At 51.0% G+C, this 13,584-nt stretch overlaps 1 protein-coding gene across 1 annotated transcript; it reads right to left on the reverse strand.

The window, feature by feature from the left end:
- Positions 1-2,857: 2,857 nt before the first annotated feature.
- Positions 2,858-6,879, reverse strand: BAX (BCL2 associated X, apoptosis regulator). Its single transcript, XM_090260506.1, has 6 exons — positions 6,734-6,879; positions 6,120-6,171; positions 5,880-6,029; positions 5,379-5,514; positions 3,409-3,513; positions 2,858-3,023 (listed from the first exon to the last, which is right to left on the reverse strand). Exons 1-6 carry the CDS (start codon positions 6,765-6,767, stop codon positions 2,919-2,921), a joined length of 582 nt encoding a protein of 193 aa, XP_090116632.1. The 5' UTR covers positions 6,768-6,879; the 3' UTR covers positions 2,858-2,918.
- Between the last annotated feature and the right edge of the window lie 6,705 nt (positions 6,880-13,584).

A 13,584-nucleotide genomic window follows, 5' to 3' on the forward strand; every position in this document is an offset into this window, starting at 1 on the left:
GAATTCTGTTTGGCTCTGAAGCAGTCCCTCTGAGGTTGTCCCTGCCTTGCCTGACACATGCTCCTTCTTTTCTTTTCTAATTTTTAAAATTGATTTGAGAGAAAGAGAAACATCGATCTGTTTGTGGACGAAAAGAGACCAGATACAAAACCTGACAAGCTCAGGGGCAGCCCCCATGGCACCCTTGCGAACTCAGAGACCTAAAGTAACCACATAGGATGGTCTGAAATTAAAACTTATTAACTCAAAGCAGGTCACGGTGGGCAATCATTGCCCTGGGCTAGAATCTTCCCTGTCAAAGCCAATGTTTACCTTCATTGAGCCAGTCTATTGATTTTTTGCATCTCTGATAACATACCTTTGGAATGTCTGGTAAATTCCCTTTTTCCAAACCCCTGGGGTACAACTACCACACCAAAGCTGAGACCACAAATCCCCTGATATTTGTTGACTGTGAACCATCTTATACCCACCTATATAAAAGAACTATGTGTCACCCTGATTGACATGGCTCAGTTGGTTGGGCTTGCTTCTGCAAAGTAGAAGGTCGCTCGTTTGATTCCCAGCCAGGGCACGTGCCTGGGTTGCAGGTTGGTTCGGGGCCCAGTGAGGCACACATGAGAGGCAACCAATCGATGTTTTTCTCCCTCACTCCCTCTCTTCCTAAGTAAAATAAAAATAATTTTTTCAAAGAAGTATGTGCTTGTCATTTTACCTTTTATCCAATCCCAAGGGTTTCCCCATTTGGTTTTCTCCCACCTCTCTAATCTATTGCCAATGGATTTCATGTAACCCCCTTATGCCTCCACTTTTGATTGTAATATATAAAATAAGGTGCAAAACCGCCATTTGGGGGAGCATTTTCTCAGTCTGTTGAGATTTTCCTTCCCAGTGTCATAAATTTGGCTTAAATAAACTCACAAAAATTCTCTAAAGGTTTGAATATTTCTTACATGTTATCCCACTCACTTATTGCACTCATTGGTTGATTCTTGTATGTGCTTTGACCAGGGATCGAACCTGCAACCTTGGTGTATCCAGATGATGCTCTAACCAACTGAGCTAGCAGGCCAGGGCACATGCTCCTTCTAAGACACAAAGAGAAGCCCTGGATTCTGGGGATCTGTGGATGGATGTCTGCCTTCGATCAAAGTACATTTTAAAACTGTGCCAGGTCCAGGCTGGGGCCCAGGAGGCGGCGCTGTCGCTGGCTCAAACCAGGACTCAAGCCTTTCAAGGAGAATGCTGTTGTTGGGGGAAAGGACAGGAACTTGACCCTAATGGAGGCTGCCAGCAGATTGGGGCGTCAGGGGAGAGGTCAGGGCCTGCTTTGCAAGTGGAGCCACACCAAGCAGCCCAGGCAGGGTGTCCCATGATGAGGGAAATGCGGGGCTGGCTGGTGTCTGGGGTCCTCCGGGGGTGTGTGGGCCAGTGGCCAGGAGAGCAGCAGTGCTGAGTCATGCTGAACTCAGCTCAGGAAGGGGCTCAGGCAGAGTGGGGTGGGGCCACGCACTGACCTCATCTTCTGGTGGGCCGGCTGCAGCGGGGCTGAGACCCGGGAACTAGGCCTGGCTGTCTCTGACCCCCAGTCTGGCCCCCTCCCCCAAAGGACCACCTGGAGCGAGCTTTTTCTCCAAGTCTGTCTTTTTAATTCCCTGAGGCTGTTGCCTGTGGCCAAATTGTCCCCTTTCTCTAGGGGGTGACTCAGCCAGCCCTCACAGCTATCTTATCTGGCTGACATCTCTCCCTGTGACTTGGTGTCGCTGGGAACAGTCCTTGGGGGGAGGGCCATTGCCCCAGGCACACTGCCACAATGGGGCCCCGAGTTACACATTGACCAGATCTCATACCTCAGCCTGAGGACCTTTAACCTCAGGCTGGCCCCACCTGTAGAAGAAAGTGCTCACAGGTCAGACAGCAAGGGGTGAGACAAAGCTGACCTGGAGCCCAGAGATCTTGGGGTTGCGGGGAGATCCTGAGGTCTGGTGGAAGGCTAGAGACCCACAGAGAGAGGCCAGAGACCCAGAGAGACTGTTACAGAGGCAGAGAATGAAGGGGACAGAAACACAGGGGGACAGACACCTAGAAAGAGCCAGAGACCTAGCAGACAGGGACAACAAACTGTGACTCAGCGATCTCCTTCAAATCCCCTTCTGAATTCCCCTTGTGCCTAAATCTACTAGGCCTTACGACACCCTCCTGGGGCCGGCTGATCGCCTGCAGGGCCCCACCCAGATACTGGGCCTGACCCCAGAGCTCCTCCTCCTCCGCCAGCTGCTGCTTCCTCCACCCCTGTGAATCTCCAGCTGTGGTCAGCACAGGTTTGGGCCTGGTCTTCTTCCTTGGAGCCTCTTGTCCTGGCCTCCCCTCAGCCTTCCTACCCTCAGCGGCTCCCCCAGGCTCGATCAGCTCCCCTCCTCCCCAACGCTCCAGCTCAGTAATGGGCAACTTCCCATACGGTGGAAGTTTGCAGGCGGAGGAGGCCTGCTCTGTACCCTGCTGCCTCGCCCGCCGCCCCACCCCCCTTCAGGCCTAGGCTCCTGTCTGGTCAACACCCTAAGTTGTGACACAGGTGACCTCAAATCACCCCATGCCCATCAGGAAGGCAGGATCCGGGAGGGCAGGGCAGGGCCGGGACCTAACTCATCGCTAACCCACAGAGGGCATGGGGCAGCCTCAGAAAGTGATGCGTCAGCACGTGCAGCCTGGTCTCTCGTGACAGCCAGGGAGGGGGCCCAGTGACTCAGACTCAGAAGTGTGGCCCGAAAGAGGTTTATTGCCCCCCAAAACCACACCTTCCCACCCCGCCCCCAATAATTACAAAAGTAAGAAAAAGGTCCCTGGTCCCCAATCCCCCCTCCCCGGGAAAAATGCCATAATTTATGCAGAAAAGACATAGTCCAAGGCAGCTAGTGGCCTCAGCCCATCTTCTTCCAGATGGTGAGTGAGGCAGTGAGCACTCCGGCCACAAAGATGGTCACTGTCTGCCACGTGGGTGTCCCGAAGTAGGAGAGGAGGCCATCCTGGGGACAGGAACATCGGTCACTTCAGCGATTCGACCACGGGCCAGTACATGAGCGGACAGGGAGAGGTCAGAGGACATGAGTAGGGACAAGAGCCTAAGACCAATGGGTACTAAAGAGTTGGGGTCAAAGGGTTATCAAAGAACTCGAGGGATTCCAGAGGAAGTGGAGACACCAGGGAGGGCAGAAGGTACCAGCTGGGGTCAAGGGTCACTGTGAGGTCAGAGGTCACAAAAGGTCTGGGTACCAGATGAATTAATGGTTGAGGAGACGCATTACAAAGTACATGTGATGATCTGAAAATGGATGTGGGGGGTACCACTGTGGTGGGCTGAGGAAAGCCCAGGGGTCCCAGAGCAGTGGGGGAGGGAGTTAGGGGCCTCACCCAACCACCCTGGTCCTGGATCCAGCCCAGCAGCCGCTCTCGAAGGAAATCCAGTGTCCAGCCCATGATGGTCCTGATCAGCTCAGGCACTTTGGTGCACAGGGCCTACGGAGAGTGGGATGGGCCTTAGGTACCGAGCTTTGTCCCCAAGTCTCCCTTCTCTTTTTTTACAGATCTTACATATTTATTTTCAGAGAGAGGAAGGGAGAGAGACAGAGAGGGAGAGAAACACTGATGTGGAAGAGAAACATCAGTTGGCTGCCTCTCCCATGCTCCCAACGAGGGGCCTGGCCCACAAACCAGGCATGTGCTCCGACTGGGAAGCGAACCGGCCACCCTTTGGTTCACAGGCTGGCGCTCAATGCACAGAGCCACGCCAGCCAGGGCCAGCCTCCTTTCTCAAATCTTTGCCTCCCCTCCTGCACCCCTGCAGTCTCTTTTCCACTCCCAGTCAGAACGAACTTCATACATTGGGAACTTGACCTTGTCCCTGTCAACTGCCCTGCTGACGAACTTTCCAGGGCTCTCCATTACCCTTGGATAAAGCAAAAGGCACAGATAGTTCGGAGCACAAGGCCGTGGGAAGGCTCTGAGTTAACAGCAATCCGATTGATGGCTTTTCTGTACCTCACTGACCCTCTCTCCCATCCTCATTCCCATTAAACCCTCCCCCTGCCCAGCGGCCCTTTGCACATGCTAGCTCTGCTGCCTAAATGGGCCTCCACCAAATGAATTTTCACTCATCCCTCAAAGCGCAGATCCAAGGTTACTTCCCCATAGAGGGCTCTTCTGACCTGCAGACCGGGTAAGACTCGACACCCTCCATAGCCACCACCTGCCCTCCATCCCCCGGAACGTCCCCGTCCCATTCTCTGCCTGGCTGCTTCTCCCCTCCTGCTGTCCGCAGCTCATCCACAGCTTCACCATCACCATCACCACTGTCCCCTCAATTTCAACATTAAACCCCCATTAGCTCAGTCTTGCAAACGCATCAAGAAATCTATTTGACACCTTCAGCGCTACCACCCAAGTCCAGGGGAGTCAGTGTTTACAGGGACTATTCTAGGTGTCCCTCACCAGCTTCCCAGCTTTTGTCCTTCTGCCCCATAATCCCTTTTTCTACCCACAATGACCAGAGCAATTTGTTGGGCTCTCCCTCCCCCAATATTTTATCATGAGAATCTTCAGAGAGAGAAGTTAAAAAATTTCACAGCAGACAGTCATACACTGGCAGCCTAGATTCTGCAATTAACATTTAGCTACACTTGCTGGAATAATATTTTAAATTTCTAAATCAGGTCACCTCTTTCTCCTCTTTAAAAACAGCCAATTGGGGAAAAAACATACAATAAAGATTATATTACAGAACAAAACCAGCCAATCGCTCTGCCACGCTCACAGTAAAGCTTAAGTCTTTCCAGGGGTCCGCATGACCCCTCACAGTCCGCCCTCATCTCCTGCCCTTTCCCCCTTCTCACTCTGCTCTAACCGCATGGGCCTCCTCATGGCCCTCAACCCACCACGCCTGGTCTTTCCTCAGGGCCTTTGCACTTGCTGTGCCCTCTACCAGATGCCTTCTCCCCGAATCCTTATATACCACTGCATCTCTCTTTCCATTCCAACTTCAGCTGTAATGTCACCTCCTCTTAGAAGTCTTTCCTGATTACTGTGCACAATCACATCACCCTTGCTTACTGCTCAGCACTCGGGCTTCGTCGAGGTGAGCTCTACGAGAGTAGGGACCTAGCCTGCTTGGTTTAGTGCTGTGTCCTGGTGCAGAGTACAGGCCGGACATTTAATAGGCCCCATAAATGTCTGTTGAATGAATAAATGAATGAAGAAACAGACAGTTGGCTCACAGCTATCTCTTTCTGGTCCCTCTGGGCTGCCACTGGGGGTGACCTCACGACTCCCAGGTCCCTGCAGGTTTGAGGGGAGCTCCCTGGGCTCGCGACCCTGCAGCTGCCCACCTTGAGCACCAGTTTGCAGGCAAAGTAGAAGAGCGCGACAACCCGGCCCCAGTTGAAGTTGCCGTCAGAAAACATTTCGGACGCCACTCGGAAAAAGACCTCGCGGGGGGAGTCTGTGTCCACAGCCGCGATCATCCTGTGGGAAAGGGGGGAGCCAGTGCTGGGGCGGGGGGATCAGATAGAGCACAGGAACTGGCATCCGCCCCATACCAAAGGTAAGAAAACTGAGGCCCAAGACACGCGAAAAGAAAAAGCAACAGGCCACCATGGGGGGGGGATGGGACAAGAGGAGGGGCATTCTGGAAAGTGGGGAACATGACTCCCTGAAGGAGGGTTTCAAGATCCTAGGGGAGGGGGGTCTGGAAGTCAAAATGTTGCAGAGTTGAGTGGTGGGACCCTGGACCCCCGAGTCTAAGGGAAATGCGGGCTGTGGACCTGGACGCCACGCTCCTAAGGAAGCGGGGGCTGGGAGCTCGGTTCCCTGCGCCCCGGGGGCCACACCTCTGCAGCTCCACGTTACTGTCCAGCTCATCTCCGATGCGCTTGAGACACTCGCTCAGCTTCTTGGTGGATGCATCTGGGGTCACCCTGGGCTCCAGCGCCAGCTCGGCTGTGTCTCCCCCAATTCGCCCTGCTCGATCCTGGATGAAACTAGAGTGGGAATGGAGGGGGGTGCAGAATCAGAATGGGGGGGGCGTCACTCCTCAAATCCGCTCTGCAATAATCAGACCTCACACTCACCCCTCAAGTAAAAGGGCCCCTGTCTTCATGATCTGTTCAGAGCTGGTGGGCCCTAGAGAGAAAGGAGGGAAGAGGTGCCTGGACTCATGGGTCCTAGGGGAACTGGGGTGACTCACGATCCCCGATGGAGGACAATGCGAGGGGGCCCTGGATTTCTGGGTCCCTGGCAGATGAAGTGACTGGGGACCCAGGTAACTGAGTCCCTGATGGAGGAAGAGGCAGGGAGCCTAGGCCTGTATCCTATATTCTTCCGGGAAAGGAAGCTCAAGGAGCACTTAAAGCATCCTGGCCTGAGCGGACAGAGGGGAGACCCGCCCCTCCCACCAGGAAGTGGTGCCGGCGACAAGCCCAGGCTTGCCCGGGGTCTTGAATTCTGGGGTGTCCAGCTTCTCTGGGGTCCCAGAGCGCCAGCCAGGAAGGGATCAGGCTGAGAAGGACAGAGAGCCGGAGAACCTCGGGGAAGGAGGGGGCTGGAGGCTGGCTGGCAGCACCCGATCCGGGAGTTTCTGACCCGGAGTGCTGGGATATCGCACGCCCCGCGACCGGCAGGCGAGACCGCGGCGCTGGCCGGCGGGGGGCTCGCCCTCCTCCCGCCCGTCTACCTCCCGCCTCACCCCCGTCTCTGGGTTGCTCCCCGGACCCGTCCATCACCGCCGCTCCCGCCGCCGCCTCTCGCCGGGTCTGCCCGGGCGGCTGCAGCACGCCCACGGTCACGTGAGCGTCCCGCTGAGCGTGCGTCCACTCACGTGGCCGCCCCGCAAAATGGCCGCGGCGGGCCTCTGCCCCGCAGGACCATCCGCTCCCGTCGTGGCACCAGCCTCGCCCATCACCGGGCCGCCCAATCAGCACTGCCCTGCAGGAGCCGGTCCCTTCCTCTAGCCACGCCTTCTATCGCCGCTAGAGCTTTCGTTCGTTTGTTCGTTCGTTGATTCATTCGTTCATTGAAATGTTTTCAGAAGTTTCCGGGGTACTTGAACTCTCCTACATGGTGCAGAAGAAACATCGGGCGTACAGCAGAGAGGAACAGCAGAGGCCAAAACCCGCATTCATGGAGGCAGGAAGTCTCAGTGACTAATGCCTATGGGTGTTTATGGGTGTTTGTGTGAAAATTAAAGGAATATTTAAGTTGGGATGTGGCAACGCTGATCTCTGGTGATACATGGGCAGGGAATGGACGGGGTGAGAGGCTCTCTGGCTGCCCGAAATGTGCGGCATCTTGATCAGGGTGGTGATTGCCGGCCTCTGCACTCATTGAAAATTTTATTGGCCTGCCCCGGCTGGTGTGGCTTAGCGGACTGAGCACCGGTTTACGAAAGGAAAGGTTGTGGGTTCAGTTCCCAGTCAGGGCACATGCCTCGGTTGCGGGCTAGGTCACTGATTGAGGACATGCGAGAGGCAACGAACGGATGCTTCTCTCGCACACATAGATGTTTCTCTCCCGCTCTTTCTCCCTCCCTTCCCCTCTCTTTCAAAATAATAAATAAATAATCTTTAAAATTTCATTGGCCCTAGGCCAGCAGCTGAGTTGGTTAGAGAGTGGTCCCCATATGCCAAGGTGGCAGTTTGATCCCTGGTCAGGGCACATACAAGAATCAACCGATGAGTGTATAAATCAGTGGAACAACAAATTGATACTTTTCTCTCTCTCTCTCCCTCTCAAAATCAATAAATAAAATCCAATAAATAAAAATTCATTGAACCGTACACATAAGAACCATACTGAACTGTGCACTTTATGGAATTATTACATCTCCTTTTAAAAAGAAATAATACGAAAAAAGAAGTGCTTTAGAAAAACAGGCTGGGGCCAGATGATGAAGGATCTGGGCCTAGAAGAGAAGGAATCTATGTCCCCAGGGTGGCTGGAGTCAAGGCGACTGAAGATTATAGGAGCTCCAGTCCATCAGCCTAGCATCAACAGGAACATAGTCTGACAAAGTCAAGTTTATTGGACCCATTGCAACAATGGAGTACACACAAGAGAAACCACGGAGCATCCTGATAAGCAAGGAGAAGGTAGAGTTACTACAGAATTTACAAAAAAGGGTGGAATTTAGGGGACAATTAGATGACAGGCTCAAAGCAAAGCAAGGTGGACATTAGATGTGGGCTGTGCAAAATAACCAGAGTCCTACACCCTTAGAAAGCAGACACGAAGTGTTGGGTCCGTCCAGAAAACACTTTGAAACTAAGCACCAGGGTTGGAAATCAAGGCTGCTACTCTATCAAATGGCTTACACAGGCAAGACTTGGATGTTCTATATTGACTGATGGAATTTCCAATATTTCATGATTTAGAGAACAAAGTTTCTCTATAAGAAAACACAGCTTCTGACTGGTGTGGTTCAGTGGGTAGGGCACAGTCCCTGAACGAAAAGGTCTCTGGTTCAATTCCCAGTCAGGGCACATGTCCAGGTTTTGGGTCAGGTCCCCTGGTTGAGGGTGCGTAAGAGGCAACCTATCCATGTTTCTCTCCCTCTCTTTCTCCCTCCTTTCTCTCTCTAAAAATAAATAAATAAGTAAAATCCTTTTTTTTAAAGTGTGTCTTTGGAGAAATGTTTCCTATTTTTAAACAATTTTTATTGATTTGTTGATTTGAGAGAGACAGAGAGAGGCATCGATTTGTTTCACTTATGCATTCATTGGTTGATTCTTTTTTTAAATTGATTTTATTATTTGTTTATTTTTAGAGAGAGGGGAAGGGAGAGAGGAAGAGAAACATCAGTGTGTGGTTGCCTCTCACACGCCCCCAACCGGGAACCTAGCCCACAGCCCAGGCCTGTGCCCCGACTGGGAATGAAACCGGTGACCCGCTGGTCTGAAAGCCGGCACTTAATCCACCGAGTCATGCCAGCCAGGGCCATTGGCTGATTCTTGTATGTGCCCTGACCGGGGATCGAACCCACAAACCTTGGCATATCAGGACTGTGCTGTAATCAACTGAGTTATCTGGCCAGAGTGAAATGATATTTCCTATTAACTTTGAAGCTGGCTTTATCTGTGGCTGTTAATTGAACCCAATGAATTAGCCCTACTTCTACCTTAGTTAATAGAGAAGGGAAGAATGAGTTTTTAACGCAGCCACAGACCTTTAAACAGTACAGCTGGTGAGTAGAAGGGAGAAGACTTTTTAGATAACTCTGAAGTCAAAGTTGTCCATGATAATAAAGGTGCTCTGTTGAGACTGATGCCCATGTCCAGCATGGACCCCTTGTTCTCATCTCCAGGAATCCATGCCCCTCCCGCACTGAATAGGACTGACCAGCATGGCTAATAGGGTATTGTGAAAATGACAGAGTGTAACTTTGAGATTGGGCCATTAAAAGTCACTGCAGCCCTGGCTTGTGTGGCTCAGTGGATTAAGCATCGGCCTGAGAACCAAAGGGTTGTGGGTTCGATTACCAGTCAGGGCACATGCCTGGGTTGTGGGCCAGGTCCCCAGTTGGGGGTGGGCAAGATGCAACCAATCAATGTCTCTCTCACACATCGATGTTTTGCTCCCTCTCTTTTTCTCTTTCTTCCCCTCTCTCAATACCTTTAAGAAAAAAAGTCACTGCAACTCTTCCTTGCTCTCTTGCTATTAGAAGCAGCAGCTGCCATGTTGTGAGGACACTTCAGCCATCACCCTCTGAAGAAACACATGTGTCACAGAATCAAGTCCTCCAGCTGAACCACTTTGGAAGCACGTGCTCCAGCCCCAGTCAAGCCTTCAGGTGACAGCTGTCCCCACCAGCATCCTGATGGCAACCTCCTGAGAGAATTTTTTTTTTAAGATTGTATTTATTTTTAGAGAAAGAGGAAGGGGAGGGAGAGAGAGAGGGAGAGAAATATCAGTCGCTTGCCTCTCGCAGGCCCACAACTGGGGACCTGGCCCACCACCCAGGCATGTGCCCTGACCAGGAATTGAACCAGTGACCTTTCGATTTGCAGGCTGGCACTCAATCCATGGAGCCACACTGAGCCACACCAGCCAGGGCACTCCTGAGAGATCTTAAGCCAGAACCATCCAGCTAAGCCACTTATGGATGCCTGACTCTCAGAAATTGTGTGAGATAATAAACATTTATTGTTGCTTTAAGCTACTAAGTTTGGGGCAACCTGTTACTCAGCAATAGCGAACAAATACACCTAGGATAATTACAGCCTCGGTGCAGAGGAGGAAGTCAAAGCCCAGTGAGGGAGATGCACTTGCCAAAGTTGCACCATGGGTAGGATTTGGGGGTTCCAGTTCTGCTTAGACGTCTTAGAAATGAATTGATCTCTCACATTGTATGTTACGATACCAGTTTTTCTGGTTTGCTATTGCTATATAAGTAATCAGCCCAAAGTGTGGTGGTTTATTTATTTTTTATTTATGTATTTTTTAAAGTACTGATTTTAGAGAGAGAGGAAGGTGGGGGTGGGGATGGAGAGAGAGAGGGAGGGAGGGAGAAAGAGATGTAAACACTGATTTGTTGTTCCACTTATTTATACATTCATTGGCTGATTTTCATGTGTCCTGACCAGGGATCAAACCTGGAACCTTGGCATATCTTGACGATGCTTTAACCAACTGAGCTAATGGGCCTGGCAAACTTTAGTGGTTTAAAACCACCATTTTACTCATTCATAGGCCCGTGGGTCATGACATTGGGAAAGGCATAGCTGGGGTTCGATGGGGACATGATTAAACAGATATTTCCCTCGAGCCTCGTCACTTGCCCCATGATTTCTTTGTGCAGCATAGACTGGGCTTCCTCACAGCTTGGTGGTTTCAGGGTAGCTGAACTCCTTGTCTGATAGCTGAAGATTTCGAGAGTATTTCAGCTCACAAGGAATTGCACTGCCTTAACTGGCCCCACCTCAGAAGTCACGAATCATTTCCATCGTGTTCCCAGGGCTACATGTGAGTCGTGAGCCCACTCAATTTTAAGGGAAGGGGAAGTGAGTGGAGACAGGAGACATATTGGAAGATGCAAGGTGGTACATCAATGCAGCTGCTTCAGCAAAAGCTAAGAAAACTGGTTTAAACAACACAGATGTTTATTTCCCTCATGTAACGTTTACTTCCTTCTCATGTAACGGTCCAAAAATATGCAATCCCAAGTGACAGGTACAGTAACGTTCCAGTGTCAAGAACTGTAATGGCTACTTTTGTGTCAACTTGCCTGGGTCACAAGGTGCCCAGGTATTTGGTCTAACCTTATTCTGGGTGTGTCTGGATCAGATTAAAGTTTAAAGCGGTCGATTGAGTAAAACAGATGGCACTCCCTCACGGGGGTGGGCCTTGTCCGATCAGCTGAAGGCCTGAATAGAACAGAAAAGCTGACCCTGCTCTGAGTGAGAAAGAATTCTTTCTGCCTGGCAGCCTTAGAACTAGGACGTCAGCTTCCTTCCTTTGGACTCCGACCGAAACATCGGCTCTTCCCGGGCCTTGAGCTGCTGGCCTCTGGACGAGGCGTTTACCATCAGCTTTCCAGGTACTCGTGCCTTCCGGCTTGGACTGGAACTAAATATCCGCTCTCCTGGTCTCCAGTTTGCTGATTCAGCCTGTGGGTCTTGGGGCATGCCTACCTCCGCAGTGATGCCTTCTTCTATCCTTCCTGCTTCTGGCTCCACCAGTCACAACACATGGCTTTCATCTCACAGTGTAAGATGCTCACGCCAGTGCCCAACGCTATGCCCACCTCCAGTAGCAGGAACGGAGAGGCTGAAAGGGAGGCCACCCTTCTCGCCTTTTAAGGCCATAATGCAGATGCTGCACACATCTCATTGGCCAGAAGCTATTCACATGGCAAGAAACTAGCTGTGGCCCTGGCCGGGTAGCCCAGTTGGTTCAAGCATCATCCTAATGCACCAAAGTTGTGGGTTTGACCCCCGGTCAGGGCACATACAAGAACCAACCAATGAATGCATAAATAAGTGCAAGAACAAACTGATGTTTCTCTCTCTGTCCTGTCTCTAAAATCAATACATAAAAATTGAAAGAAAAAAGTTCTCATTATTAAAAAAGAAAAGAACCTAGCTGCAAGGGAGGCAGGGAGATGTAGTCTTCAGCTGTGCAGCCATGTGTCCAGTGTAGCCGCCCTGTCATTAGTGAATGACTACTTAGGGGACAGCTAGACGTGTCTGCCACTCAAAAGATTGGAACCAAGCAAGCAGAGGCCTGAAAACAATGTGCTGGTAGGTGAATAGTGTGTTAGGGGACTTAGAATAGAAAAAAATAGCTCTAGCTGGTGAGGCTCAGTGGGTTGAGTGCTGACCTGTGAACTGAAAGGTCACGGTTCGATTCCCAGTCAGGGCACATGCCCGGGCTGTGGGCCAGGTCCTCAATTGGGGGCGCATGAGAGGCAACTGTTCGATGTATCTCACACATCAATGTTTCTCTCCCTCTCTTTCTCCCTCCCTTCTCCTCTCTCTAAAAATAAATAAATTTTTTAAAATAGCAAAAAATAGAAAACTCACTTGATTGATGTCTCCTCTCTCAATGTTCTAAAATTTCTACCAAATTGCTTATGGGCTCAAAGTAGGTTATTAGTGTCAAACTCAATATATTTCATCTTCCTCCTCTGGAACCTGGTAGAATTATACTTTCTGGACTCTGTGGTTCATTGAGGTCATGTGCCTATTTTTGGCCCAGAAATTGTAAGAGGTTATGTATGTCATTTCTGTGTCAGATGATTTAAGTGCTGGTTACAAGAACTTCCAGGGCATTCTTTCCTTGCCACAGTGACTAGCAGGATTCCAGATTGTAGTGGTTCCGTGAGCCTGGGTCCCAGACAGATATCAATCAGAACCCTCAGCCACATATGTGAGAAAAAAACCTTGTTATGCTGAGATGTGGGGGTTGCAGCATAACCGAACCTATACTTACTGCCATAGAAAACACAAGTTAGATCTTGCCTGCACCACAAAGCTCACTCTAACTGGCTGACTAAGCACTTCCTTACAGCCCTTACACTGCTGGAAATTTGGGTGGGAATGCACTCACCCCGCTACACAGATGGGCATATGACCCAGGCTTGCCTAATAAGGCCATTGAAATACTTGTCCAGACAAATCCCTTCTTTCCTGTTGAAATAACTCTTTGTATCTTAATGGAGGCCTGGAGCTTCTGGAGGCCAATACAGGAAAGGCCTGACCTCTAAGTGAAGGGTCATCAGCTAGCATGTGTTGAGAACCTACTGTGTGCTATGGGCTGTTCATGCAGCATCCCAGTTAGCCCTTACTGGAGGAGAAAATGGCAGAGAGGCTGGGGTGAGTGCAGTTAGCCACACCTTCGACACACACACACTATTTCCAGTCCAAGGTCACACAGGCCAACTGGGGATCTGCTGACAGGTGTTTGCTCCAGGAGCTTGTGGAAAATGTGGTCCTGACCTGCCCTCCTCCCCTGTCTCCACCTCTTTCCACCAAATTTATTCTTTGGTGACCCCTAAGATGGTGGGCTGTCTCCAGCCCCCACCAAACCATCACCGCCAATATC

This window comes from Furipterus horrens, unplaced genomic scaffold, assembly GCF_987537825.1.
Source record: "Furipterus horrens unplaced genomic scaffold, mFurHor1.1.pri manual_scaffold_13, whole genome shotgun sequence".
Lineage (NCBI taxonomy): Eukaryota > Metazoa > Chordata > Mammalia > Chiroptera > Furipteridae > Furipterus > Furipterus horrens.